The following is a 26,609-nucleotide window of genomic DNA, read 5'->3' as shown; positions in this document are numbered from 1 at the left end:
GTTCTCTCACCATCATCAGATAAGGTCATCATAATTCCTCGATCACCGGGATCATAAATTTTCAGTCGGGGAATATAGAGGTCCATCGGAAAAGGATCAAAAGCCACAATCGTGGCCGGAACTTCTGCCGGAGCAGCTAGAACTGGAAAGTAAGAAGGAAGAGAGGAAAATCGAATGAGGAAAGTCTCTTCCATCAGGGGTATATATAGGGGGAAATCTGGCATTTATTGCGAAGCAGGAAATGAAGCGGACGCTTCGGGAAACGAGGGAAATTAATGCTTTGATTGAGCTGAATCGGATGACGGGACTGGAGTAGGAGAGATCGAAAGAGAAGAGTCCGGTATGAGAGGTTGGAAGAGTATCATGTTGAAAAGCCCGGAAAGGAGGACAGATCAAAAAGCAAAGAGAATAAAGCGCCTACCACTGTCGTCATAATCAAAGCCGAGGTAGTTAAAGCATTGCAGACGAGATCTCCACCGTACGCCCCAGAATCGCCCGCATTACTGACATGTGCCAGGACATGTCATGGCAGTGCTGTACATCCTAATCTCCACCGTTGATCCAACTCGTAAGGACGAACCCGGAACCCTTCGATCGAAGAAGAAGACGACAAGACCGGCGCCTTTCACTCCTAGCCCTCGGATCCTCTCGGACAAAAGAATTTGGGACCGTCAGATTAGGAGAGAAAAAGGACAAATATTCTGAAAATGATCTCGACCGTCCGTCTTGATTCTCTTTAATTCCTGAGCCTCAGATCGTGTCCTTTGAAACCCTGACCCTCCATCTCCCTCAAAACAAATCCTGACCCTTCATGGGAAGCACCCGGTCCCTATAAATACCTACATGAAAACTGTTCAAAGAGGGGGAAAGAAAAAAAAAGAAAAGTGGTAGTTATTATAGTGGAAGAACTCTGAAACTTAATTCAGTTCGTTACTCTGTTATTTTTAAGCTTTCAGAGGAGAAAACTTTTGAAACCAGTTTTCTGAAGTGTTCCTGGAGAAAGGATTCTTGAATACTGAAACTCTCCTTTTCAGTTTGTTCATTATCCTATGATACTCTCACGTCCCGTTTTTTTGTCTATCTTTTCTCATTACCCAGAGCTCAACTCCATTCAAACTTGGTTATTGTTTTGGCCGGATTGCATTCTGGCGAAGTATCTTTCATTTCAAGGCAAACCTCGGTCCTCAAACTTTCACTTCTCAGTCCTGTTACCTATTGGAATCTCGAATTTAGTTCGATAGATTCTGCCCTCCTCAGGTAAGTGCTCATATCGTTGCTTTATCAAGTGTTCGTTTTATTTTACGTATTTCCTTTATCTTTACGTTTGTAACTTTCACCAAGTTTATACTGCATTAAAAGAAACGCGAAGAAAGTCCTTCCCGAGTTTACTTCTTTGTTAATCAGTCCACTCTCTTGTTAATCTTTGTTACTTCTAAATGCAAGGGTCCTAGTCCCGAGTGGCGTATAAGTAGTTGGATAAAATGTAGGTAACTGTATCTTGAACGTTTCTTCAAGATAATAGAAGGTCTGAATAATATGTCAGGAAAATAGTAAAGTTGAAGCATTAGACTAACACAAAAGGTGACGGGATAAGACATCATAAGGCGGAATAAAATCTGGTATCAAATAAGCGAATGGAATAAGTCGGGTATCACCAGTCAAAAGGTATAGGTAAAGTGACCACATAGAAGGTCTGTAAATTCGGTCAGGTATCCCTTGTCCGGTCACGAGATGCCAATAAATTGAAAGAACTCTTATCCGGACCCCCCGGCATCTTCAAGTGCTAGGATCTTTAGCCTTAGGCTCTTGCGATATGTAGCAGTAATCAAATTTTTAAGAGGTCGAAAAATCCTTATTCGGCTCTCGGTCATTTAATAGAGATCGGAAGAGGGTTCTCTTCCGATTCTCAAACCCAAAATTTCCATAAGTATTTAAAAGAGGTCGGAGGAGAGTTCTTATCCGATCCTCAAGCTAAAATTTTAATAAATATTAAAAGAGGTCGAAGGAGAGTTCTTATCCGATTCTCAATCCAAAATTTTTAAAAGAGATCGGAGGAGAGTTCTTATCCGATTCTCAATCCAAAATTTTAATTAAAAGAGATCGGAGGAGAGTTCTTATCCGATTCTCAATCCAAAATTTTTAAAAGTGATCGGAGGAGAGTTCATATCCGATTCTCAAATTGAATTTTAACCAAATAGCCCCTTCAAACAAAATTAACATACAACAGTAACTCACTAAGGTTGTCTCATTTACTTATGTATCTGGGTAATCCGAATTTAGTGAAAAATTAAATATTCCTTTTTGTTAAAAGGATTAACATTTCCATTCAAGCCCTCCTAACTAATTTATAAAAAATGCAAAGTTAAATCTACTTACCCTTATTAAGGGACGAGGTGGGGTGCCTAACACCTTCCCCACCCGTTTACGGACCCCGAACTTAGAATCTCTGTTTTGAAGTGGTTTTATTTCAATTTATCTTCACAAATGGTTTTCTTTAGTTTCCCTCAAAATTAAAGTGGCGACTCCTCATTCTTTTCCACTTCGGTGAGGGTTCGTTCAGGCGACCACAAAACTCCTTGCGACAATGATATTTTGGTATACTCTCGGACCGAGGAAGAACACATGTGGCATTTGAGGATGGTGTTGCAGACTTTGAGGGAGCACCAGCTATATGCCAAATTTTCAAAATATGAATTGTGGCTAGAAAGCATCTCATTCTTGGGACACGTGGTTTCTAGTGAAGGTATTCAAGTGGATCCCAAGAAAATTGAAGTTGTAACTGATTGGCTTAGGCCTATAACAGTCACTGAGGTGCGAAGTTTTCTGGGTCTAACTAGCTATTATAGGCATTTTGTGCAGGATTTTTCCAGGATAGCGGCTCCCCTAACTAAGTTAACTCGGAAGAATGTTTTCATTTGGACAGATGATTGTGAGAAGAGTTTCCAGATGCTTAAGGAGTGTCTAACCATCGCCCCTGTGTTGACATTACCAATGAGTGGTGAAGGATATACCGTGTCATGTGACGCCTCCAGAGTTGGCTTAGAGTGTGTTTTGATGCAGAATGGAAAAATAGTGGCTTATGCTTCAAAGCAGCTGAAGATGCATGAGCAGAACTACCCCACCAATGATTTGGAAATGGCAGCTATAGTCTTTGCACTAAAAATCTGGAGACACTACTTGTATGGTGAAGTGTGCGAGATATACACTGACCACAAGAGTTTGAAGTACATCTTCCAACAGAGGGACTTAAACTTGAGACAGAGGAGATGGATGGAGCTTCTGAAGGATTATGATTGCACCATCCAGTACCACCCTGGGAAGGCCAATGTAGTAGCATATGCTTTGAGCAGAAAATCTTCTGGCAGTTTAGCGCACATATCAGTGGAGAAAAGATCGTTGATTCAGGAAGTACATGAGTTGATAGATCAAGGTCTAATCCTAGATCTTTCAGATGAGGGGGAATTGTTGGCTCATTTTTCAGTGAGACCAGACCTGCGAGATAGGGTTAGAGTTTCCCAGCACAGAGACCAACAATTGATAAAGATCATAGAAAGAGTACAACAGGGTGAAGGTGGTGAGTTTGGATATGCCCATGATGGCGCCCTTATGCAAGGTTCCAAGATATGTGTGCCCGATGTGGACAATCTCAGAAATGAAATCATGCGAGAGGCACACTATACACTGTACAATGTCCACCTAGGCTCCACCAAGATGTACCATGATGTGAAAGATAGCTATTGGTGGAATGGCATGAAGAGAGACATAGCAGACTTTGTGTCCAAGTGCTTGACTTGTCAAAAGGTGAAGTTTGAACACCAGAAACCGTCAGGGAAGCTGCAAGAGCTCCCTATCCCAGAATGGAAGTGGGAGATGATTACTATGGATTTTGTGACTGGGTTGCCTCGTACCACGTGAGGATATAATTCGATATGGGTAATTGTAGATCGTCTGACTAAATCAGCTCACTTCTTACCTGTGAAGACCACATATTCTGTTGCACAGTATGCCCAGCTCTACATTCGAGAAATAGTCAGATTGCATGGAGTTCCTGCTTCCATAATATCTGACAGAGGGCCCCAGTTCACTTCTCAGTTTTGAAGGAAGTTGCAGGAGGCACTTGGTACACAGTTGAACTTTAGTACTGCTTTCCACCCTCAGACAGACGGACAGTCTGAAAGGACAATCCAGACACTGGAAGACATGCTTCACATGAGTGTTTTGGATTTTGAAGGTCAATGGGATGATCAGCTACCTTTGGTGGAGTTTGCCTACAACAACAGTTACCATTCCAGCATAGGGATGGCACCCTATGAGGCACTATATGGAAGAAAGTGTAAGTCTCCTCTGTGTTGGATGGAAATGGGAGAAACGAAGGTGCATGATGTAGACCTAGTGCAGTACACTTCAAAGATAGTTCCTTTAATCAGGGAACGATTGAAAACAGCTTTCAGTAGGCAAAAGAGTTATGCAGATCCCAGACAGAAGGATGTAGAGTTTGCAGTAGGTGATTATGTATTCCTGAAGGTTTCTCCGATGAAGGGAGTCATGAGATTTAGGAAGAAGGGCAAGTTAGCACCACGGTATATTGGACCCTTTGAGGTTATGGATAGAATTGGGACAGTTGCCTATCGGTTAGAGTTACCGGATGTTCATCCTGTGTTTCACATCTCCATGCTTAGGAAATACATTCGTGATCCTTCTCATGTGCTACAGCCGGATGTAGTAGAGCAGAAAGAAAACTTGACGTTTGAGGAGCAACCTGTAGCCATAGTGGACTACCAAGTGAGGCAACTAAGATCAAAACAGATCCCTATGGTTAAGGTTTTGTGGAGGAGCCAGTCAGTGAAAGAGTATACCTGGGAGTCAGAGCGGGACATGCGTAGCAAGTACCCTTATCTATTTAATGTGTAATTCTGTACTTTATTCTGCCTTGTGTAAAATTCGAGGACGAATTTTCTGTAAGGGGGGAAGAATGTAACACCCCTAATTTTTAAATTTATTATTTTATGGATAAATATTAATATTTTATTTTATTTAAATTTTAGAAAATTATTTGAAATTTTTCAGATTTTCAAAATCAGGTTTGATTTTCCAAAAATATAAAACTTTGATGATTTTTAAAAATTAATTTAAAGACCACGTGACAAAACTACAAATATATTTGGAGTCTACGAATTTTTCTGAATTTTTTTTTGAAAATTTTAGACCTTGTTTTCAGTCCCAAGGCAGAGTAAAAATTCAAAATTTTGTATCTTGAATCGGACCGGGCCTAATCGAACCTGATCGGATCGGACCGGTCAAATCGGATCGGCCCTTTTCTTTTTCTTCTTTCTTCTCCCTCGCGCGCCCGACCTCTCCTCCTTCCCTTCCCGTTTTCTCTCTCCTCTCTCACCCCCAGGCCACGCCGCTGCCACCCAGCCTTCCCCACCTCGCTGGCGCACCGCCCCACCACCTCCTTATGGCCGGCTGACGCACTAGGCGGCCAGAAAACGCGCGCGAAGACCACCAAATGCGCGCGCCGTTTCATCTTCCAGGCCAAAATTCGGTCGATTCGGCCACCAATTGGGCCGGGTCTTGTATCAAACACCATCTACACCTCGAGAGCTTTCCATAGACACTAAGAACACTAAAATCCATCGAGCAGTTTGTCCAATTTTTGTCCGGGAAGTTTTAGCCCATTTCGACTTTTGGGCTAAATTTCTCACAAACCGTAAAACCCACGAGGAAACTGAGAGTACCAGAGCGCTCCACTCGTCGAGAGCTTCGCGACAATATAAATTTCAAAATTTTCCGACACCATTTTTTGGTGGGTCCCACAAAACTTCTTAGTGTTTTTCTGAGCATTAAATGAGCTTAGAAAATTCCATAAACAATTTTATACTAACCCTCGTGTTGTGAGCTTCATGTAGGTACCTTCAATTCACGGAAATTCAACAGTTGTCCGAGTCTGTGAATTTCCGGCCAGACATAACGGCTACTGAAAAAGTCTTGGAATTGGATCGAGATTTTTGCTACCCACCATTGTCAGATGCTCCGAGCGCGTTCCCGTGATCAAAATCGGCATAGGTAAACCCGAACCTTATTTTTTCATAATTTTCTAGTGCTTAAATGGGATTGAAAATCCATAAAATATTCGTGGTAGCTCAGAAAATTATGATTCTTTTTGCATTGGCCTAGTAATATTGCTAAGGACCGCGGAGAAAATTTTTAGAATTTTTAGAGTTTATTTGGGTAGTTTTTGCAAAAAGGGTCAATTATAAGGACTAAAGTGTAATTTTACATATTGTGATTGATGACTGTTTGGATGGGCCTAGGAGAGGCTGTGTGATATGATTGAGTTGTGAGTGTATGGTTTGTGGATATAGAAGTGCGTTTTGAGCCCTTTTGCACGTTGGGTAGGTCCTAGGTATAGGGGAGACTCTGCCGGATTTTCGGCACGACTTAGGACGTATTTGGTCTTTTCTTGGTTTGTATTGAGTCAATTGTATTAAATAATAGTAATAAAATTATCAGGTGAGCGGGGACAGCTTTCTTCCTCCGCCCAACCGCCACAGTGATTACTGTCAAGTCTGTGAGTAAAATATTAATTTTAATTGTAATTTCAATATTATTATATGTTCAAGCATGCCCATGCATCACTTATATGTATATATCTATGTAGTTAAACTCTAGGCACGTTTTATGTTGCATTCACAACTGTTGCCATGGATGTTGTTGTGGTAATTTGGGGCAGTGTGCGTGCGTTGGCGTGCGTGTGATGTGGTGTTGGCTGTGGATAGGACGGGTAGACACGGCTTGAGATCTTCGTTAGGACCCGGTCCTTTAGGGTAGACACGGCTTGAGTTCTTCGCTGGGACCTCGATTTGGTTTATTAAGCGAAAGTCCGGCTTGAGTTTTTCGCTGGCACAGGTTGGATTAAAGAGAGCTGTATAGGGGATCAGCTCTCATATATTTATGATTTGACATTACTGGGTGTGTGAGTGCTCCAAATTACCTTTTTATTGTTATGATGTGAAAATATTGCTGATGTTGCATTTCACTCTATAGGGTGCATTAGCTTTAGATAGTTATAGAGATTATGATTAAAATTAATATTTTACTCTCTGAGTCGAAAGCTCACTCCTGTTCATTATTTTTCAGGCTACAGGAGGATTTTTGTTATGGTTAACCTGCTTTTCTCCTTCGCAGGTTGTTTATTAATGTTTGTATAATTCTGTTAACTCCTAGAATTTCTGCATGTGTTAGACATATTTATTTAATTTGGGTCTGTAACATAAATTGTCATGTTAGACCTGTAAACTTATTACTATATGCATGTTTGTTGGACTGGATGAGGGAGCTGAGCTCCCATTTATTTTTATGTTGTTATGAGTATGTGGAGGGTAAACTAAGCTCCCCAATTGATTATATATTATGTTTATAGGTTGGGTGAGTCAAAAACTCCCTGTTGAAAGGTCTACTTTATGGCCGAACTCTGTCCGGTTTAATTCCTGAAATTGGGCTCAAATGGGCCTTAGAGTTGGGTTAAGGAATAGTTAGGCTTACTACGAGCCTCGGGGGCTTTAGGATGGCCCAGGTCCTAGTGCCAGTCCGGCCCATGGGTTGGGTCGTGACAATATATCATGTTATTAAATAAATTATATGAAAAAGAAAAATATATAAAAATAACTTCACAAAATTAAAATATAAAATTCAAAGTAATTCGATAAAAAATTATTTATACATAGGCATCATTTAATGATAACTAACTATTTGGACTATATTTACTAATAAAAGAAAATACAGGATATCAAATTGACAAAAATCAAACCATGGTCTCTATGTATCGAAGCGTGAGATCATATAATATTTTTCTTTATACTTTTCCCTAAAATCTAATGCTGATCCACTTAAATTTTGTTCTATGATACCAATTTCATTATGATTTGAACTTGTGAGCTTTGGTTCCTAATATAAAGTATAATGTTTTCAAAGAGACTTATTCAATTATTTTGTGTAAAAAATTAGAGAGTTTGTACATGTCAAATTTACTTACAAATTGTTTGTACTTGAAAAAGTTATACTTTTTTAGAATGGAGGAACATATTGAACAGTTTTAACAAATTAATTATCTAATTGGCTAGTGTTAATGTGAAGATAGATGATGAATCCTCTTACTTTTAACCTCTTTCCCATAGTCTTACAAAAGCTTGGTGATAACCCTAACATGAAGCAATGATGGTAAAACTTTTGTTGCAAGTTTTAATTGTGGTAAAAGCAATCCATTTCAATTCAGTAAGAAATAATAGATCAAATTCAAGATCATACATAAACTTTGAAAATAAGGAATGCTATTACTGTCATAAAAAAAGTCACATTTAATATACATATCAAAAGATGAAGGAAGATCTTGTAATGCCTAAATAGTTTAAAAAAAGTCACGAAAAAAAAGAAACGGTTGCAATTGCCATTGATAATGATATGTTGAATGTGATATTATGAACGTTGATGATGATAAGGAAAATATAAAAGATCCAACAATTTTATATTTCTTTTAATTTGTGTGGGTGAATTTCACAATAGTTTTTATATCTTTTGAGGGGTTTCACATCACATGTCATGATAAAATAATGTAAACTATTTTTGGGGGCTTATAACTAAAATAGAACAAATTTTTTTAGGTATATATATATATATACACACACAATCATGGTGTCAACCTAAACAATAACATATCCCAAGGTTCATAACAAGTATACAGTCATAACGACCCAGCAAGCCACTTATATAAAAGCAATGAAGTCAGAGGCTCTCGATAAACCTTGCTTGGCTAAATAATCTGCTTCACAAATACCTTCACCAAGTACATTAACGAACGAGACAGGGCAAAGAGAAATCATGGAATTTATGTTATTATTGATAGTTGAATTTAACCTCCAAGGTGCACTGAAAGGTTTTCACATCCAATCAAATTCTATGAAAATGTTTGTTAGAGGTGATAATGAGTCGAATCATTTGGATTTAGATTATTTTAAATTATTTTGAATAAAGCAATCTTGGGAAATATGAGAAGGAAAATTTTAACTCACCAAGAAAGTCGATACAAAATGTAATTAATTTAAAATTAAGACTCCATAATAGTAATTAGCCGTTCAATCTTTCTCGTATGCAATTTTCAATACTTCATTCTTCGGAAGGCCTTAAGAACCAACGATCAAGACGATCGGATGCCTTTTTCACCTACATCAATGAAGATTTTCTTTTTCAATTAATATAATGGCAGTGAATGAAAAACAATAGAGGCATTCATGAGTTAATTTCATTCATATATTATCTCTCAATTTAGATAGATGTATCATCATAAAAATCTCTGAACTTTATATTTGAGTAGTATTAAAATCCATATAATTTATTATGACTAATTTATAAGTTAACTTATGGTCAAATTAATTTATAAGTTAACTTATGATCAAATTTTATTCACCGTCACTCAACTTAGATAGATGTAGCACATGTTTCTTAATTTTAATTTGTGTCATAAAAATTTTTAAATTTTAATTTAATATATAAGTAATTTTAATACAAAATGTGCTAAATAATAATTTAATATAAATATATTATTTTGCTAATGTAAGAATGAAAGATAATATATATATATATATATATATATATATATATATATATATATATATATATATATATATATTAAAGTTTGAATATTATTAAATAAAGTAAAATAATATATAAATAAAATCAAAGGAATTAAGATAAATTAGATGGAAATCCTATTAAAAATTAACATAAAATCGAATTAAGAAGTAATATAAATAAAAATAATATTATTAATTTTTCTTTAAAAAATAATAATAATTACATAAATTTTAATAAGAAAGAATAAATAAATGAATAAATGTAAATATTTATTAAAATATCAGACTATGTCTAAAAGTATGATTTTATTTTAAATAGAATGAAAATAAAACATTAATAATTGAGAAAGAGACATTAAAGTTGAAAGATGTTACCGCATTGATTTTGGATGATGAGAAGTTTAAGCAACCTAGTAATAGTAACGAAGGTATAACTTTTCTTCTTAGTTCTAGTTGTGACAGAAGTAATCAAAATGAAAATAATTCTAGAAGAAATAGTAAATCAGAGCTTGCGACCCCAAGCAAATTATATAGATGAGGAATGTTATTATTGTCATTAGAAGGAACAAATCCAATATTAATGCAAGAAGATGGAGGAAGAGCTTGTAAAATACAAACAATTCAAGAAAAGTCGTGACAAAATTAGGATTGCTAATATTCGTATTAATGATGGTAAAATTCTAAATGTTGATGTAATAGATGAAGACAAGGAAAAAGACAAAATATCTATTATAAGATATGTGGTTGTTGATAGATTTCACTTTCTCACTCCATAGTTGCTCAAAAAATAAGTAGTTTAATGTGATTAAAAAGAAAGAAAAATAGTCGATGAAACTAGCCAATGACGAGAAGATGGACATTGAAGACATGTATTGTAACACCCTTAATTTTTAAATTTATTATTTTGGGTAATTTTTGATATTTTTTTTTATTTGAGTTTTATGATCTTATTTCAAATTTTTATGATTTTAGATATCAGGTTCGATTTTTTGAAAATAAACACTTTGATGATTTTTAAAAATTAATTTAAAGACTACGTGAAAAATTAAAAATATATTTGGAGTCTACAAATTTTTTTTTCTAGAATTTTTAGGCATAGTAAAATTCAAAATTTTGTATCCCTTCTCCTTCTTCTTTTTCTTCCCGTGTCGCCTCTCTCTCTTTCTCTGCCACCATTTTCTTGTGTCAAACACCATCTACACCTCGAGAGCTTTCCCTAGAAACCAAGAACACTAAAATCCATCGAGCGGTTTGTCCAATTTTTAGTTTTGGCCCATTTTGATTTTTGGGCTAAATTTCTCACAAATCGTAAACTCTATGAGAAAAGCACTCCACTTGTCAAGAGCTTCATGAACATAAATTTCAAAATTTTTTGGTGAGTCTCACAGTGTTTTTTATTAAATGAGCTTAGAAAATTAAATTTATGTACCAACTCCGTATTGTGGGCTTCGTGGGGTATCTTCAATTGAAGGAAATTAAAAGTCTCAGAATTGATCGAGATTTTGGCTATCCCACCATTTTCAAACGCGCATCCCCAAAGTCACCTTACTTTTTCGTAATTTTCTAGTACTTAAATGGGATTAAAAATCCATAAAACATTCATGGTAGCTCAAATTATAATTCTTTTGCAATAGCCTAGTAATATTGCTGACAAAGTTTTAGAATTTTTATAGCTTATTTGGGCGTTTGCAAAAATAATCAATTATAAGGACTAAACCGTAAATTTATATATTATGATTGAGGATTGTTTGGATGGGTGATGTGATTAAGTTGTGAGTGTATGAATTGTGAATATAGAAGTGCGTTTTGAGCCCTTTTGCAAAGTAGGTCCTAAATATAGAGGAGACTGACTTAGAACGTATTTGTTCTTTTCTTAGCTTGTATTGAGTAAAATTTATTAAATGATTGTAATAAAATTGTCTTCTTCCTCCTGAGTAAAATATTAATTTTAATTGTAATTTCAATATTATTATATGTTGAAGCATGCCCATGCATCACTTATATGTATATATCTATGTAATTAAACTCTAGGCTCGTTTTATGTTGCATTCACAAAAAGTGCCATGGATGTTGTTGTGGTAATTTGGAGCGGTGTGCATGCGTTGGCGTGCGTGTGATGTGGTGTTGGCTATGGATAGGACGGTAGTCACGGTTTGAGATCTTAGTTGGGACTGGTCCTTGTAGTCACGGCTTGAGTTCTTCATTGGGGCCCATTTGGTTTATTAAGCGAAAGTCCGTTCTTCATGTTGGATTTAAGAGAGTGATCACTCCCTTATATTATGATTGATATTATTGGGTGTGTGAGTGCTCCAAATTACCTTTTGCTGTTATGATGTGAAAATATTGCTGATGTTGCATTTCACTCTACAGGGCGCATTAGTTTTAGATAGTTATAGAGATTATGGTTAAAATTGATATTTTACTCTCTGAGCCGAATACTCACTCCTGTTCAATATTTTTCCAGGCCACAGGAGGATATTTTTTAGGTTAACCTGCTATTCTCCCTCGCAGGTTGTTTATTAATGTTTGTATAAACCTGTTAACTCTTAGAATTTCCGCATGTGTTAGAAATATTTATTTGATTTGGATCTGTAATATAAATTGTTATTTTGGACCTGTAAATTTATTATTTTATACATGTTTGATGGATTGGATGAGGGAGCTGAGCTCCCATTTATTTTTTATTTTTATAACATTTGAGTATGTGGATGGTGAGCTGAGCTCCCTAATTGATTATTTATTGTGTTTATAGGTCGAGTGAGTCAAAAACTGCCCGTTGAAAGGTCCACTTTATGGCCGAACTCTGTCCGGTTGAATTCTTGAAATTGAACCCAAATGGGCCTTAGAGTTGGGCTAAGGAATAGTTAAGCTTACTACGGGCCTCAGGGGCTTTAGGCTGGCCTAGGTCCTAGTGCCGGTCCAGCCCATAGGTTGGGTCGTGACATGTATTGGCTTTTTAAAGATTAAATTAAATTGCAATGATGGAAACATATATAATGAACCAAGGTATATTTCTAAATTCAAAAGAAATTTGATTTCTTTTGGTGAATTAGATTCCTTGGATTGTTGGTGTTTTATTTATAGTTGAGTCATGAAAGTTAGCTATGGTAATCTTTTGATCATAAAAGGTGAGAAGTTTGGTATGAGAAATTTACAAAAATTGAAAGGTACATTGGCTAGTAATATGCGAGTTGAAGGAATAGGTCATATCCATATTAAGATTGCAATGCAGGTATCCAAGCAGAAATTAACTTTTGCTGTTATAAGATTTAATTATACTTAACTTGGATGTGGAAATTTGTTGATTTCAAGTACAAATAGTATTAAAAATTAGAGTTAAAATTTAATTAAGGAGTTAAAGGAAAGAAAGAAAATTATATATATAGAAAAATGATAAGGCCTCATAGATAAATTTATAAGACTTAAGTGGATCAAAGTGGATAAAATTATACAGTTGGGTAAGACATTACACGGTAATTATTTTTTTCTTGATAGTATATTTATTTCACAGGGTAAATTTTTATCAAGACATTTTAAATTTTATGTTTTTTAATTTTATAAAATTATTTTCCCAATTGAATTCGTGTATTTCAAATTTTATATTTTTTACCTCTTCATCCCAATTGGTTCTCAACGTAATGTAGCCAAGTACCATAACTTGCATTACAACTCCAATTATCATCCCAATCCATATACCCTGCAAAATGCATAACAAGAAATCTCTTCAACAATTACCATTCAAACTCATCATCAATCTTGCAAGAAAATAAAATTTCTTACCTTAGTTTGCAGATGAGCCACATATCCAAGAATAAGTCCAATTGGCACCCCAACAATGTAATAGCTGCTGATGTTAATGCATGCAACCATGCTTTGCCTACCAGCACCTACTGCCACTTCTGAATTCAAAAATTTATTTACATGTTAGTGATTAAAGAGTATATGCTTCAACCAAATAATAAATCTAAGTGTTTTCAACATATATATATACATACCTGTAAGTACTGCCTGAAAGCTATTGAGCAGAACTGAGAAAGCAAGTAGGAGAGAGAGATTGGACACAGCTTGAATGACTTCTTGTTCATTGATGAACAGTTTAGCAATTTGTCTATTAAATGCTAAACATACTATAAAAAATAAGACTCCAATGCACAGTGAAGTGAAGAAGACGACTTTAACAGAAAATTTTACAGCTTTGGCATCTCCTCTTCCCAGTTCATTTGAAACTCTCACACTAACAGGAGGGAAGGAAACCATCATTAGCTTAATATATATATATATATATATATATATATATATATATATATATATATATATATATATATATATATAATTAAGTTCATCAGCATAGTGATAGTTGTACCTGGAGGATGCTAGGAATCCAATACATAGCATAAATTCCCAAGATATGATATTAAGGCTGCATGTTCATTTTGATAAAATTCATTTAGCTAGAACGCTTGGATAGGCAAAATCCTAAATTAATTAAGAAATTACTTGTTATAATCTTACCAAATGGACAGGGCAGATACTTGAGTTGTCGCATTTTTCATGTATCCTGCGAAGAGGACTAAAGCAGCATCGTACCATAACTCTAAGCTGGCAAGGTAAAGCCATGAGTAAAAGAAAAATGCAATATCAGAGAGAGAACTTGCATTTAAGGAGTAGAAACGAAACAGAGTTGTTTTGAAGTTGCACAATTAATAGCGCTTGGGGAGCGTGAAATTCAATGTAAAAGTAGGAGATTCTCGCCTGAACTCAAGATTATGGTGCACCCACATATAAATTAGGTGAGGCCCCACATGTTTGATAAATTCCAAATGAAATCAGTATAATTTGCCAACTATTAATTTTTCAATTACAAGCCATCCGTTAACTAAACCATAGCCTGGAGAAGGAAATGAACTTACCAAATCATCAAACCTGAGGAAATTGAGAGCTTTATTACAGGAATTAGATTAGTGAAGGCAGCTAAAGTGAATCCTCTCCAAGTATCAGGACACCAGCCACCAAAGACATAAACTAGCTCTCCAATTACGACCAACCAACTTGAAATATTCATAGCACTCATACCTCCGGGAACTCCCCAGTTCAGCTTGCTCACAAAAATCCATGACAATAGCACATGAAGTACAAATGAGGCAGCAGAAAGCCACCCAACAATCATGTTCTTGAGCTGAGTTTGGAAGTACTTTTGGATGGTAAAAGCCAGGGAAAAGAAGTAGAGCATAGGAATGAACCACAGAGAGAAATATTCAGCAGTATTAGCAATTTCTTCTTCCTGACCCAGTAGCCTGAAAATTTTCCCTGAGAATATGAAGACAGGAAGCAATATCGTTGCAGTAATAAGATTGATGATACATGATCTTTGCAAGTAGATACCCATCATGTGATATTGTCTTGCTCCAAATGCTTGCCCACAAAGAGTCTCAGTGGCACTTGACATTCCTAGCTACATAAATGCATCATGGGAATAAAATATCATGTAAAGATATATTTTAATTAATCAGATGTCATGTTCTTGGAAAGGTAAAAAGAGGAAAAAGCTGCAAGATAAGAAATTTAAAAGAGAAGTCTTTTTACCAATATCCCATTTGCAAATCGAATAGTGATGATTTGGATGAGTGCATAACCTGCAAGTTGTAGTTTCCCAACATGTCCGATGAAAGCTTGTGTTACCACAAACATTCCAAATTGTGTTACTCTTGCTAACATAGCAGGAAATCCAACCTTCCATATTTTCTTGTTTTCTACCAAAATCCTCCCTTTCAAATCATTAATATCTTTTTCTTCTGATCCAAGCAGCCTCTCTTCCATTCTCTACTTTTTCCGTAGCTGCTAAGATATTACGAATCACAATACAGTCTATAGATCGATTTCTTCCATTTAGTACTTTACGATAAAGACTGCAGGATAGATTTGTCCCTCGTGGTTAATTATGATTTGTCCAATTCCCAACTACTCTTACCTAATCTGCAGGATAGATTTTGATGGCAGCTTCTTTTTCTTTTCATTCTGTAATGCTAATATATGGTGCCTCTTTTGTTCTGTTTCATACGTCATTTTCTCCAAACTATATACGGTACTGCGTGTGGATGGAGGAATTTTCCCTGCAAATAGTGCACGCTTTAGTTGATTTGTTCTCTGTCACGCCTTCCTTCTTCAAGTATATTTTTGTCCCCTCATAATTTTATTTCTTCATTCATATTTATATATATTAATTAATTAATATTAATTTATATTATATTATTATAGGTAGGTAGAGATAGATTACAATTATGTTATTAAATAAATTATATGGAAAAAGAATATTACAAAATTCAAAGTAATTTGATAAAATTTTATTTATAAATAATTTATTATAAAAAAATAAATTATGATTAATTATTGTTCTCTGAATCATTCAAATTACTAAACACACACAAAAATTTGATTACAAGTTTAACATCACTGTCGCCGGTCATACACACTGATGATGTAACTTTCGCAGAGTGCCAATTCTCTAATTGCGGAAGCACCCGTTCAATTCAAGAAATTAAGGATAATTTTTTTTTTCTAATTTTCCCCTCACATGATTGGTGGTTAACAGAGTTTATTAAGTGAGTGTTTGATTTAACTTTTTGATATGACTGGTATCTGATGCACACCAAAATGGTGAATCTATTTGTTTGATAAATATATTCAATTTGTATCCGCTCCATTTTGAATGCATATTTAGTTTAGTACTTAGATATAGTTAATAGTTAATAATTGATTATAATTGATTTATATGAAGTATTTAGTAAAATTATATCTAATCATTATTGTTAATATATAAAATAATTAATAATGATATATCATATAATTTTTTTATTATTAAAATAAATATATAATTATTAATTTATTATATTTTATAATTTATTTTATTATTAAAATATTTAAAGAAATAATAAATAATCTTAAAAATTTGTATTTCATTAGCCTAAAAAGAAATAAAAAAAAACTTTAAAAATATATTGAGACTCGAAATTAAAAAAATATTTTAAATATTTTTTTATGAAATAATATTTTTAAAAACTGATTTATACTTTGGTGGATAATAATAATAATAATAATAATAATAATAATAATAATAAAATAATGTAAAATAAAGAAGAAGAAAAGAAAAAGGAAAAACAAATGGGATTTATCATATCTCAGTAGTCAGTTCTGGAAAGTCAATTTTACTGAATTTTTTATTTATTTTTTTACTGTGATGCTGCATATTATTAATATTGAGGTTCCTTTTATTAAATAATAAAAAGATGACCCAACAGTTTATGAACAACTTTAAAATTAGAGTTAATCTTAAATTAATTTTTTATTATTTTTTATATCAATAAATTATTTAAAATTATAATAAATAAAAACTATAATGTTGATTCTTATACATACATTAAAAAAATTATGTTTTTAATTTTTTTATTTATTGTATGATAATTTAATAATTATATATTTATTTTAAAAATAAAATAAATAATATCATATTTACTCTTACTAGTTATTTTATATGACAACAGTAATAACTAAATATAATTTTACAAATACTCAATTACTATTAGCTATCAATATCAATTATTAATTATCAGTTATCATTTGTGCCAAACAGAGTCTAAACCTATATAATTCTTCAAAATATCCTCTAAAATATTTAAACTTTTAAAATAATATAATGCCCTGAATTAATCTTTCTAGCAAATTAACTCCATATGTTATTTTGTATACTAAATAAATTTTCTCCAATATTAATTTTCAAGTCACTCAAACTTCCAAAATTCAAGATATTTTCCAGATCTGCCACCACTTCCTCTTCTTCTTCTTCTTCTTCTTCCAATTCCAGATTTGACTCCCTTCATGTTTTGCCCCTCCCTTCACTTCGCAAGGCCAGGAATGTTCTTCTTATTCTTCTATTAACAATCATATATAAAGTCTAAATCTTCCCAATGTGTGACCTGTATTCTGCGTTTGAGACCAAGATGAAGAATCCCATCCCACGTGTAACAAAGAATGGCTAGTTGAGGTAAAGTCCAAATCTTCCCAAGAAGAAAATTCAAGACTGCTCCTCCATTCATTCTATCACCCGAAATACAGGTTGCTTGGTTGAATATTTCAACTTTATCTATGATCCTGTCCCTTCCAATTCTGTTTTCATCATCTTAAGAGATGAGATCAGATCAGGTTTTCTGGTTTTTGTTCTTAGTTCTATTTTAAAAAAAATTATATATATATATATATATATATATTGAAAATACAATATTTTATTAAGTTTGGACTAATTTAAACTTAAATAAAAAAAATTTTGAATTAATTTAAATCAAAAGTTCAAAATTGCCTCATTTGAACTAGGTAAAAAATTCAAGGGGCAATTTAAACTTTTTTTTTTTCATATATAGAGAGAGGGGAAAACCAAGCCTTTGAAAGAGTTAAAACGTGCAGGAGGGGTAAATTTGTAAATGAAGTAGAACTTGCTTTCATTGTATAATATTATAATTACTAAATTTTAACTCAAGCCTCTAATTGTCACGACCCAACCTATGGGCCGGACCGGCACTAGGACCTGGGCCAGCCTAAAGCCCCCGAGGCCCGTAGTAAGCCTTAACTGTTCATTTACCCAATTCTAAGGCCCATTGGGCCCAAATTCAAGAAACCAAACGGACAGAGTCCGGCCATAAAATGGACTTTCCAACGGGGAGTTTTTGACTCACCCGACCTGTAAACACAATAAATACTCAATTGGGGAGCTCAGCTCACCCTCCACATACTCATCAACATAAAATAAATGGGAGCTCAGCTCCCTCATCCAATCCATCAACATGCATAACATATTTAAGTTTACAGGTCCAACATGATAAAAATATTACAGACCAAATTCAAATAAATCCTAACACATGCGGAAATTCTAGGAGTAATTAAAATTACACAAACATGGATAAACAACTGCGAAGGATAAAAGCGAGTTAACCTGAATAAAATATCCTCTCGTGGCTGTAAAATTTTTGAACAGAGTGAGCGTTCGACTCGAGAGTAAAATATCAATCTTAACTATAATCTCTATAACTATCTCAAACTAATGCAACTGTAGAGTGAAATGCAACATTAACATCATATTCACATCATAGCATCAAAAGGTAATTTGGAGCACTCACGCACTCGTAGCATCAATCATAATATATTGGGAGCCGATCCTGCATGACTCTCTTAAATCCAACCTGGTGCCAAGAACTCAAGCCGACTTTCGCAATAAACCAAATCGAGGGTCCCAGCGAAGAACTCAAGCCGTGACTACCCCTCGAAGGAACGGGTCCCAGCGAAGAACTCAAGCCGTGACTACCCCGTCCTATCCATAGTCCACACCACATCACACGCACGCCAACGCACGCACACTGCTCCAAATTACCACAACAACACTCATGGCACATTAACAGTTATGAATGCAACATAAATCGTGCCTAGAGTTTAACTACATAAATATATTCATATAAGTGATGCATGGGCATGCTGAACATATAATAATATCGAAATTATAATTAAAATTAATATTTTACTCACAAGATAATCGATGACTATTGTGACTGCTGGATGCAGAAAATAGCTGACCTCGATCACCTAATAATTAAATTATAAATTTATTAGTACTAACTCAAAATAAAACTCTAAAGAGGCAATAGACAGCCTAATTCATGCCGAAAATCCGGCAGAGTTTCCACTATACCTGGGACCTACCCAACCTGCAAAAAGGCTCAAACAACACTTCTAAATTCTCAATTCCCACAATCACATCTCATCAATATCACATGGCCCCTCCTGGGCCCTCCAAATCAGACAATACTTAAAATTTTAAAAATTACATTTTAGTCCCTATAATTGACATTTTTCAAAAATCCACTCAAACAAGCTCTAAAAATTCTAAAATTTCGCCCCGCAGTCCCTAATAATATTATATGACTATTGCAAAAGGAATTATAATTTTTCGATAATCCACGAATATTTTATGAATTTTATTCTAAATCGATATTAGAAAATGAGCAACTTGGAGTTCGGGTTTACCTATGCCAGTCGACACTGAACGCATCGAGCGTCGAAAATGCTAGGATTGACTGTAATATTGACCAAGTTACGAGATTGGCGTCGTGGATCTGGTGAAAATGCGATCCGACGCGGTGAGCTATCCTCGATCCAATCGCACCTAAATTAAGTCCAAATTTTGTTAATAATTATCCTAAAATTATTTTTAAATTTTAGAAATCGAAAAGTTCGAAAATCTCACCAAGCGATCCGACCGTCCGATTATCGCCTTTTTCAAAGCGGTGTCCGATCGGAGCGGGACCGATCCTATCGAAGATCTCGTCGTCTTGAGTCCATCGGTGGCCTCGGATTTCCAATCCGGCGGTCGGATCGCGGAAAAGTGGCGGAAAGCTCGAAACCCATATGTTTTTCTTCCAACTTTCCCTCACGGATCTTCTCCCTCCGCCACCGTTGGGCGAGGCTGGTTGGTTCTTGAAGCTTCTTTGTGCGGGAGTTGAACGAGCCCGGCCTCGTCGGAAACAACCACCGGATGTCGTCGAACGAAGCTCGAAAGTGGCGACCTCGCTGCGTCCACCTCCCTCTCTCATTGAAACTAGCCTCCATTGCCGCCCTTTGCCGCCTTGCTTGCTGCCGTAGAGGCTCGCCGAGCATCTTTGGAGACTCACCGGTCTTCATCGCCGGTGTCCTTTGCCGTGGAAAAATGAAGAAAGGAAGAGAAAGAGAGGGTGAAAGGAGAGAGTGCGTGGGGGTGAGGGGGTTTGCATGGGTCTGTTTCCAAATTTCAATTTTTTTTTTTTTATTTTTTTTTAAAAGAAAAGTGGTCATGTGATGGGAAACCCACGCCACACGCCAAAAATCCCATCGACATCTTTTTTTTTTTTTTTTTTTGCTGGGTTGTTACATTCTTCCCCCCTTAAGAAAAATTCGTCCTCGAATTTTCGAATAAACAAGAGATATGGAAAAGAAGATTATCGGAACAAGTGCAATCATTACTCCTCCAGCTATGCAGAGATTGGTAAAACATTTATTCTTCAAACTCTTCGTATATTATTTATGACATTCTACCGCTCTCTGATTCTACTATAGTGTCCTATTTGTCATCATCTCTTTCTAGAGGGCTTTTATCTTGTAACTATTCATTGACCATTTTTTTCTGACATTTCATGTATTCGCCATACCTCACTGTTCTTGACTTGATGTCTCATAACTTCAATCAACTTTGGTGCTTACCTCACTTTTATTACGCCCTAACATGTCTCTTGGTAACTTCAGTCGTCATTCCTTTGTTTTAATAATCTCTGTTTCCCCAATGACATAACTTATGTTCCTTATTCCATGGTATCCTATGAGTAGCTTTACTGTAGCACCTAATCCAGGCATCTTGTTCGAGATCTTCACTCTTCTTATGACCTCAGTGGTCAATACCTATAAATCTTCTCACTCCTATGATACTTCAAATTTTTAATCTCTTTTGTGTCATTACTAAGGTACTTAGACCAACCTCTGTCCATCTTATGTAACTAGTCAGGTAGAGTCCCCTCCAAGGGCCAAGTGTATCATTTATCAATATCAGAAAGTGGACCGGGTCTCTCCTTCTAGGTAACAAAAGTGTTTATATTCCTTGATAACTCAATCCAATGCGACTTTATCAATCCTCACTCCTTTTCTAGAATGGAAATATCTAGACTTCTTCCTATAGCTTCTTAGTATGTGGCCTACTTCTGACACATTAGCACTCAGATCGAGGCTCTACTACTCCTTTAATCCATCATCTCATAATAACTTGTTTTAAACATCTCTTAGTGTGGTCCTAGCATACCTATTCCTCCTTATCCTCGTCATTATAACTAGCTTTACAAGCTTTCTTCCTAACCTTTGGATCTTATCCACTTCCTTTTTCCTATTTCTGCTATTGTTGATATCCTTTCAACCTACTGCATTTATTCCTAAATCTTAATTCCATTTCACCCTTACACCATTTTCCTTCAAGGATGTCCATCCCATCATCAACTTTAACTTTCATTTTATTTCTTAGTTTTATCTTAATTATTAGTTCTATTACTTCGAGAATTCCAACCTTACGATTTACTCCTACCAGCACATTCTTCACCTTATGTACACTTATAATTAACCACAGAAAATTCTTTTTGTATTCCCTTTTTCCAACTTAACTATCAGAACATTATCATTCCCCACTAACCTCAGTAGGAAATTGCTCATCCTGGATGGATAGGAGCCCCTGAAACTATAAGTTCCATCTGAACTAACACGGCTGTGGGAAATGTGTACCATGCCTTAATTCTAAACAAAATACTTCATGTGTTCATTCTCCTTAATATAATCACATATACTGCCTATAGCTTTCTAAACTTCAACCTCAAATTATCCATCAGCAACAATTTCATCTATTGAAACTCATCCATAAATAGTACTTCATCTAGCTCATGGTTTAAAGCGATCAAGCCTTAGTAGCTAACTTAATTTAACTTCTGTCATTACTCTGATCGTCCTTTCATACTTAACACTAGGTATGCACTTACTGTCATTCTCATATCACGGAATTGTATATGAATTGGTGCCTACCAAACTCTCAAATAACTAGGTCTCCTTGACTCTCTGTTCCTTATATAACCTTCTAGAACCAAAAGCACAAGCTAAACTTGAAAAGAAAGAAAAATACTCTTATATTCAACTACGCTCGATTGTCCATATAATAATGTTTAACCTATGTTTCTTGGTTTTTCTCTCCAAATTTCATTATCTCCTAGCACAATTGTGCTCTACCTATAAGGTATCATCTGCATGAACCCTTTACTGTACCATTGTCCTTCTTGACATAATATTTTATAATTTATTAACTTTACTTATACTCGACTTATGATTCATATCTATCATAGTTTATATTGTGCCCTTAACTTTTGTTGATTCCTGAAGGATTTCTCTCGCTAATAGATTCTTCTAACACTAATTCCACCCTTATCTATGGTCATTAATTTGATCCTTGAACTTTCTAGTGATTTATTACCACCCATACTTGTCACTTTTCGTTCTACCCTTACTGTTGTTCTGTCGTTATTGCTTCACTGCAAAGTGATTCTGTTGATCACACTAAAAATGTTTGCCTGACATTCATAACGAATCTCTAACTACCTTCTCACTATCTCAAAAGTCTAAACTAAGTATATGTGTCATTATCTATCATTCTTTTCCTCTCATCATACCTTTTTGATCCCTTAGATTGACTTTTATTCAACTAACTACTTACTAACTCCTTTGTCTCTGCCTAATTAGATAGTCCGCAATACCACTGCACACCTTCTAGCTTTTGCTCATTATTATTGTATTCCATACCTCCATCACTGTTCTCACTAATGTGGTCCCATTTTGGGTTTTCCATCCTTGTCATTCTCCTTGCCAAGAATAACACTTAGTCTACCCTACATCTTAACTTTGTTCCTTTTATTATGCACCATTCAGGTTGTCCTTTCATTTATTTCCTTTGTCTTACCCAAAATAGAACTTAACTATTCTATCCCTGGTTCCATTCTTCTTCCTAACATGACAGCTGTACCTGCTAACTATATCTTTTAGAGTCTCTATCACGTTATCATATGTCTGTGCTACTCAGATTTGGTCCTTTGACCACTCTAGCTAGTACTTCCACTGGCATTTAGATTATATTGCATATGCAATTACTTGTCTAAACTTTCATTCTGCACTTTCTCTATCCATTTGCCTTCTGTGATTCATCTTCACTAATTTATTACTCTTAACACTATTATAATTAGATTATACTATTGTTTTGAACGATATGAAGTTAGAAAGGAACTCAGGAAATTGCAGTCATACCTTTATCGTATGATTTCTATTCTTATCCTTTAGTTTACATAATACCCTTACTACCTCGAGAACTGACTCTGCAGTAATTTTATTTATTTGTTATTATTATTATTATTATTATTATTATTATTATTTTCCATGTTTACTCAATTAGCCAAAACTTAAGATTCCGGGCATCCAAACCCGTCATCCAATTCAAAGGATTTACATCCATCGTGATCTGATTATATATTATTCCTATAATGAAACTTGTATCCTCTGCAGGATACCCGAGCCAACTACTCTCTACCACACTCTACAGTCCTATCTGGGGCACTATTTTATTGGTCACCATTATTAATAATAACTTTCGATCCCTTCTGAAAAGATAGGACTATACCCTAACTTGCTGCAACAAAGGTACTACATTTACCACCTTGCCCAAAACCCTGTCAAATTAATGTCTCCTTTATCATATCATAGCTCTGTAAATCATCAATTCATAGCTTCGACCTTCCCTAGGTAGTAGGGTTGTACTTTACACCTTACTAATACCCACAAGATATACTATTCTCACTAAGCTCTAAGCAAAATGTCTGTCGTACTACAAAAATGATCCAAAATTCCATACTGATGACTAGATGATCTCACTCTATAGGTGTCACCTTTACTTTGCAACTAGTCCGAAACCTCTGGTCTGATGGCAACTCTTAAAGCAACTCTAGCTCATGCTAGGGTAACTGAGTCACTGACTCTAGTTATCACCCAACTGTGACCTTTCGATATTCTAGCTCTAGACTCTTAACCAGGAGTTCCCAACTCCTTTGCAGATATAGAACTGCATTGCAGTATTCTTTGTACAAAAATAGAGACTGCCTGCAACATCCTCATTATGGAGCACCACGGGGATGCACGCAGCTCTACACAATAATCTCATGTCGGTCTGCGACTTACAGAGCGGACATCGAGAACATTGTATAGTTACTACGATACGTCTGACGCACTAGGTCTCCTAATTTCTTATCTCTCCAATCTTCTATTATCACAAACTTATTACATTGGGTCATCTAACGATGACCGCAGTGGTATCCTCATCCTTATCTAGGCAACTGTACTTTTAAGACTCACTTTTATGTACTCGTGTCTTACGAAATGGGCACACCATTTAAACCCATCGACAAAAATATAACATTTCTTGGAGTACGTATCCTCATGATAGATCTCACATGTCTACTAACTCTATTTCACATTTCTGTACTCCACGAAAATCAAGACACTAAGCGAGGTAATCTTATATTTCCGAGGTATAACGTAGAATCTAGAAACAAAGAATTACAGAAAGACAAAAGCAGAATCCTATACTCGCATGTAACATCCTAACAAGACTCTTTTACACTCCCAAGTATATTCTTTCCCATGAATCTAGAGCCTAAGCTCGATACCAACTTTGTCACGACCCAACCTATGGTAGGACCACTAGGACACAGGCCACCTAAAGCCCGAGGCCGTAGTAAGCCTTAACTGTTCATTTACCAATTCTAAGGCCCATTGGGCCCAAATTCAGAAACCAAGCGGACAGTCCGGCCATAAAATGGACTTTCCAACGGGAGTTTTTGACTCACCCGACACTGTAAACACAATAAATACTCAATTGGGAGCTCGGCTCACCCTCCACATACTCATCAACATAAAATAAATGGGAGCTCGGCTCCTCATCCAATCCATCAACATGCATAACATATTTAAGTTTACAGTCCAACATGATAAAAATATTACGGACCAAATTCAAATAAATACTGCTAACACATGCGGAAATTCTAGGAGTAATTAAAATTACACAAACATGGATAAACAACCTGCGAAGGATACAAGCAGGTTAACCCAGAATAAAATATCCTCCTGTGGCCTGTAAAAATTTTTGAGCAGGTGGCGTTCGACTCGAGAGTAAAATATCAATCTTAACTATAATCTCTATAACTATCTCAAACTAATGCAACTTTGTAGAGTGAAATGCAACATTAACATCATATTCACATCATAGCATCAAAAGGTAATTTGGAGCACTCACGCACCTGTAGCATCAATCATAATATATTGGGGTGATCCTGCTGACTCTCTTAAATCCAACACAGTGCCGTGAAGAACTCAAGCGGACTTTCGCTTAATAAACCAAATCGAGGGTCCCAGAAGAACTCAAGCCGTGACTACCCCTCGAAGGAACGGGTCCCGGAAGAACTCAAGCGTGACTACCCGTCCTATCCATAGTCCACACCACATCACACGCACGCCAACGCACGCTGCTGCTCCAAATTACCACAACAACACTCATGGCACATTATGATTATGAATGCAACATAAATCGTGCCTAGAGTTTAACTACATAAATATATTCATATAAGTGATGCATGGGCATGCTGAACATATAATAATATCGAAATTATAATTAAAATTAATATTTTACTCACAGTACACCGATGACTATTGTGACTGCTGGATGCAGAAAATAGCTGACCTCGATCACCTAATAATTAAATTATAAATTTATTAGTACTAACTCAAAATAAAACTCTAAAGAGGCAATAGACAGCCTAATTCATGCCGAAAATCCGTGAGTTTCCACTATACCAGGACCTACCCAACGCAAAAGGCTCAAACAACACTTCTAAATTCTCAATTCCCACAATCACATCTCATCAATATCACATGGCCCCTCCTGGGCCCTCCAAATCAGACAATACTTAAAATTTTAAAAATTACATTTTAGTCCCTATAATTGACATTTTTCAAAAATCCACTCAAACAAGCTCTAAAAATTCTAAAATTTCGCCCCGCAGTCCCTAATAATATTATATGACTATTGCAAAAGGAATTATAATTTTTCGATAATCCACGAATATTTTATGAATTTTATTCTAAATCGATATTAGCCGAAAATGAGCAACTTGGAGTTCGGGTTTACCTATGCCAATTCTGACACCTGGAACGCATCCAGAACATCTGAAAATGCTAAGATTGACTATAATATCGACCAAGTTACGAGATTGGCGTCAGGGCCAGGATCTGTGAAAATGCGATCCGGCGCGGTGAGCTATCCTCGATCCAATCGCACCTAAATTA

At 35.5% G+C, this 26,609-nt stretch overlaps 1 protein-coding gene across 1 annotated transcript; it reads right to left on the bottom strand.

Annotated features, from left to right (window-relative positions):
* Positions 1-9,043: 9,043 nt before the first annotated feature.
* On the bottom strand, positions 9,044-15,561 carry LOC110651267 (protein DETOXIFICATION 24-like). The gene is made up of 8 exons (XM_058144409.1): positions 15,213-15,561; positions 14,540-15,081; positions 14,142-14,228; positions 13,993-14,049; positions 13,625-13,863; positions 13,410-13,528; positions 13,240-13,326; positions 9,044-9,219 (listed from the first exon to the last, which is right to left on the bottom strand). Exons 1-8 carry the CDS (start codon positions 15,444-15,446, stop codon positions 9,163-9,165), a joined length of 1,422 nt encoding a protein of 473 aa, XP_058000392.1. The 5' UTR covers positions 15,447-15,561; the 3' UTR covers positions 9,044-9,162.
* Positions 15,562-26,609: the final 11,048 nt, after the last annotated feature.

This window comes from Hevea brasiliensis, chromosome 3 (assembly GCF_030052815.1).
Source record: "Hevea brasiliensis isolate MT/VB/25A 57/8 chromosome 3, ASM3005281v1, whole genome shotgun sequence".
Lineage (NCBI taxonomy): Eukaryota > Viridiplantae > Streptophyta > Magnoliopsida > Malpighiales > Euphorbiaceae > Hevea > Hevea brasiliensis.
The sequence above is the reverse complement of the archived record's forward strand: the minus strand, read 5'-3'. Positions and strand labels throughout refer to the sequence as shown.